The 4877-nt window shown below is 49.8% G+C and overlaps 1 protein-coding gene across 1 annotated transcript; it reads left to right on the top strand.

Annotated features, from left to right (window-relative positions):
- Positions 1-807: 807 nt before the first annotated feature.
- On the top strand, positions 808-4628 carry LOC106898889 (E3 ubiquitin-protein ligase TRIM39-like). Its single transcript, XM_014960469.1, has 3 exons — positions 808-823; positions 2709-2735; positions 4069-4628. The coding sequence occupies exons 1-3, from the start codon at positions 808-810 to the stop codon at positions 4626-4628; spliced, it is 603 nt and encodes a 200-aa protein (XP_014815955.1).
- Positions 4629-4877: the final 249 nt, after the last annotated feature.

Genomic DNA, 4877 nt, shown 5'->3' with positions numbered 1-4877 from the left:
CAGTGTAAATCTCCTGCTTCCACTTGAGTATCTTCAGAAGGTCCCTGCTAAACCACGCAGGTCTCCTGCTTCCCTTGCCTGTTTTCTTGCTCTTGGGGATTTCTTAGGGGAGGAAATTTGACAAGGCCTTGGGCAAGCCCTGCCCCTCTTGCCCTGGCTCGGGAGGGCCCGATCAGTCCTGGTGTGGCTTCTGAGATGCCAACACCATCTCTGAACAGTGTTCCTTTCCTGAAAAAAAACCAGTTCCTCAGTAACATTGAGAGTGGGGGAGCTGAGGGTGGTCTCAGTGTCAGCTAGGGCAGACAGTTGGACAACTGAGTTTGGATCCCTCTCCACTGCTTATTTGGAGACACATCTGGAGAAGAATCAGAAGGTAGAATATGGGCATATAGATAATGGGCATGGGGCAGATTTTCAGGCACTGTAGGAGAAGAGTTGCAGTGGGGAAGATTGAGTTGCCACTGGGAGATACTCAGGCAGTGGCTGGGCTGCTGGTGAGGAAGGTGCATCCCTGTTTGCACATAGTTCCAATGAAGAGCCCTGAAGCTAAATCTCTTCTCATCTGATCCTATGGCAACCAGGAATGCCTCCATCAGAGAAATTAATCTCCCTTGTTCCTTATGGCTTCTCCCCTGCCACCGGTCTTTCTTCACCTGAAGGACAGTGGAGGCAAACTCCACACAGGCCGCAGAATCCTTTTGAGAGAAGGACCTCCAGCAGATCTGTCACCAAATGCAAGTGCAGCAGACAGCTTTGCAGAACATGCAGGGGTCTCCAGAGCAGCACTTGTAGATCCTGAGAGCAGACATGGAGTACCAATTAGGTGAGCAGAGCCGTTGCCAAGCAGGCCTTCACCTATCTGATGGATTTAGCTCATCTATAGACAAACAGTTCTGCTTGCAAGGCCTCCACATCTCCTGAAGACGGGAGGGGTTGGATGAGTAGCTCACATATTTCAGCAGTGAGACACTGTGCTGGCAGCCCAGAGAGCCAACCATGTCCTGGGCTGCATCAGGAGAAGTGTGGCCAGCAGGTCTCAGGAGGTGATTCTGCCTCTCTACTCTGCACTCGTGAGACCCCACCTGGAATACTGTGTCCAGCTTTGGAGTCCTCAACACAGGAAGGACATGGCCCAGCTGGAACAGGTGCCACAGAGGGCCACAAAGAAGATCAGAGAGATGGAGCACCTCTCCTATGAAGACAGGCTGAGGGAGCTGGGACTGTTCAGCCTGGAGAAGTGAAGGCTCCGGGGAGACCTTAGAGCGGCCTTTCAATACCTGAAGGGTGCCTACAGAAGAGCTGGGGAGGGACTCTTTGCCAGGAGGTGTAGTGATAGGACAAGGGGAAACGGTTTTAAATTGGAAGAAAAAAGATTCAGATTAGATCTCAGGAAGAAATTTTTTACTATGAGGGTGGTGAGACACTGGAACAGGTTGCCCAGGGAAGTTGTGGCTGCCCCATCCCTGGAAGTGTTCAAGGCCAGGCTGGATGTGGCCTTGAGCAACCTGCTCTAGTGGGAGGTGTCCCTGCCCATGTCAGGGGGGTTGCAACTCAATGATCTTTGAGGTCCCTTCCAACCCAAACCATTCTATGATTCTATGATTCTAATACAAAGCTGTTGAATGCAGGTTGTCATGGTCCCTCTTTTCTCCCTTTTTTGTGAAGGGAGTGAGTACCTTGGGCCCCTGTGACTCCAAGATGTGGAGAAGGTATCCACCTCCAAGTCTTGCCTCTGTCTCTTTCCTTTTACCCAATCCGTTCCTCTCAATCAAACCACTCCTCTTCTACAACCCAGTCCTGTTGGCAGGAAAGATGGAGAGGTGTGATTTCACGCTTCCATCCTTCCCACCTGGCCTTTGAGAAGCCTTCAGGGCCTTCAGGAAGTCTCACAGGGTTCGTGTTCTTTTCCCATCCTTCCAGCACTTAAGCCACCAAAGCAATTGGAAGGAGCTGGAAGGCTCTTCCCACTTCCCCAGCGCCCACGTGCCCTTAGCGCCTGGGAGGTGCACGCCTGAGGGAGGGCAGGATTCGGGCAGTGGGAAAGGCCCAGAGTTAGAAATGAAGGGAGGAAGCCTGGTCTCAGCACCTGGGAAAGCCCTGCTCTCCTGCCCCTGACTCAGGAGTGCCCGATCCGTGCTGGTGTGGCTTCTGAGCTGCCACCACCATCTTGCCCTGGGCTGTGTCCCCTTCCTGCTATAAACAGCTCATGAACTGCACCGTTCCTGCTCCAGTGTGCTCTGTGTCGCGGTCCTCCTGGGCAAGGAAAAAAGTTCAGCTTCTTCTTGGTCCTTTCTAAGAAGAAAGGCCCACCTGTACATGACTCCGATGAAGTCCCTTGAAATCGCCCCATTATATGGCAAACCAGAGAAGCCTCTATGAAAGACAATAATCTCTCTTTCTCCCTATCCCTTCTCCCTTGCCATCAGCATCGTATCTTCTTTTTACTGCTCCAGAATTCCTACCTATATTTGAGGTTTGGTTACAGTCTTTGCTGCTAAAAGACTGAGCATCCCAGTGGCCTCAGGCCTTGGCCTCTTTGGAGGATGGCACAGGGGCCTTTTGACCTGTTTTCCAATTTACAGAACAAGCATGTTGCTACAGGAAAACACGGTCTCTTTGGCCAGCAGCATGAGCTGTGTCTTAGCAAACAGGAGAGCAGCGTGCCTTGACAAAACCACTTATTGCCTGCTTTTGTCTTTTCCCCACAGAGCTTTTCAAAATGCAACGCTACAAAGGTAAGCAAAAGGGAGATGATGCATGTGAGTACTCGGAGTCTGAATGTGGCCCTTGAAAACATATCTGACAAGCTCAGAGAGCTGTTTAGAGAACAAACTCCTCAAAGGAAGGATTGTGTGATAACTGTTCTCTTTGTTGTGTGCTGCCAAAGACCCTGCATATGTTTGACAGGAGCCATTTTAGTTGTGGGGAGCAGGGATGACCAGCTTGCATTGGCCACTCCAGCCCCCGGCTCCCACTCCTGGTGTTGCCCTCTTTGGTGTTTCAGGAAAAGTGTTTTGAGCTGATGTTTCTCCACTGCAGGAGCAAGTTCTTCTTCTTTAAATCTGAGCTGAGCTACAGGAACTTAGTGCATGGCATTGCACCTTGCTGGAGTCCTGTCAGGTGTTTGTTAAGTAAATTGATGAGCTGGGGAAAGTGAGGAAATGAAACATTTCCTCATCCTTGTGGCAGTGAAGATCACTCTTCCATTCTAACCCATGTGAAGAAGAACCCTGGACTGGTGCTGTCCTAGTTATTGAGGAGAATCTATTTAAAATTTGAAAATCACCTTTGAACTTTGCTAAAGAGTTAATCATGACCCTGAAATGAAATTCCAGCCAGGGACCGCTATTTTGACATATATCCACGTGGGGTGTGGCGGTGTGCTCTGCCTGTTTCCCATCCTCCCCCTTTCTCCCCAGTGTTTGCACTTCGTCTACCATCACTCCTACTGGGCTCTCTTCCCGTACATATGTTTTTAAGCAAAGATACTGAAAGATTTGGATCTTTTTTTTTAGTATTTATATATTACATGTGAGCATCTGAACTGATTTACAGGTGGGTCTCAGATGCTGAGGGTTGATTATCTCACTAGTTTCTTCTTCAGTTTCTGCAAGGGAGAACTTTGGCCATTTTGATTTTCTCTCAATAGTCTTGGACAACTCAATTGTGATTCTGGTGTTTCCCAAAGAGGAGCTGTCTGGTCAACTCCCGGTCCTTTTCCTCAGGCCATCCCCACAGCAATTCAAAGATGGAGGGAGAGGACATTCAGCCCCACAGCCTCCTCCTTGGTCACGGAGGAGTCACAGGATCATTGACTGAGGGCCTGTCTTTTGCTGCATGCAGGCTGGTCACTCGCTAACTTAGCAGCCCCAGGATGGGAATGGAAGGATGTGGGAGGTATGGGAGGGGAGAAGATAGAGGTCCCGTGAGGCAAGAGGCTGCCCAGTGCACCCGAGTTTGGAGGTAGAGGAAAGAGTAATGAGAGGTGGAGAAGGACACAGAAGAGAAAGGCTCAGAGAAGCAGACCTTGTCCTTTCTGCTCCTTATGGCATGACTTGATCATTGCAGGGGATGTCTCCCTGGATCCTGACACGGCCCACCCCAGATTGGAACTCTGTGAGGATGGGAAAAGTGTGAAAGATACCGGCACCATCAGGAATGTGCCCAAGAATGAGAAGAGATTTGATTCCCACCTTTATTTGTTGGCAAAGGAAGGATACACATCTGGGAGACACTACTGGGAAGTGGATGTTGGCAAGAGAAGCAGCTGGGCCTTGGGTATTGCCCGGGAATCTGTGACTCGCAAAGGGACATTGACTCTGTCCCCCAAGAATGGCTTCTGGGTCATGGGGTGTACAGACGGGCGAGAGTATTGGGCCTACACAGAGCCTTGGACCCGTTTGAGTGTGGGTGGGAAGCTGCCAAAGATTGGGATCTTCCTGGACATCTCAGCCAAGCAGCTGTCGTTTTACAATGTCCGTAAGAAAGCAGCTCTGTACACTTTCACCATTGCTGATGGCAGCAGCCGGGAAGGGAAACTCCTTCCCTTCTTCTCCACAGGCCCAGCTACTTCAAAGCCTGACACTGAGTCCCTGAAAATGGTGCAGGGGGTTGATGATGATGATTAGATCACTCTACATTGTGAAGGTCTAGAATGTACAGCCAGGGATCAGATGGAGATGTGATCAACCTGCTGCCTCGTTTGTATCTCCTGAGCACAGCTGAGACACGAGAGGACAGATGTAATTTAGTGGCCAGCTCTGGCAGTTTTTTAACTTTGTGTCAGCATGACAAAGCTTTTGAGGGAAATGTGAGGTGCTCAAGAAAAACAACATTTTTTTTTTCACATTAACATGTAATAAATACTTCCTCTAGAA

Source organism: Calidris pugnax, unplaced genomic scaffold (assembly GCF_001431845.1).
Source record: "Calidris pugnax isolate Ruff unplaced genomic scaffold, ASM143184v1 scaffold567, whole genome shotgun sequence".
NCBI classification, from domain to species: Eukaryota; Metazoa; Chordata; class Aves; order Charadriiformes; family Scolopacidae; genus Calidris; species Calidris pugnax.
The sequence above is the reverse complement of the archived record's forward strand: the minus strand, read 5'-3'. Positions and strand labels throughout refer to the sequence as shown.

Bases quoted from the DNA above. Each gene is read 5' to 3' on its own strand.
- LOC106898889 (XM_014960469.1), top strand. The intron at 2,736-4,068 runs GTAAGCAAAAGG...TGATCATTGCAG, and splicing joins CAAAATGCAACGCTACAAAG to GGGATGTCTCCCTGGATCCT.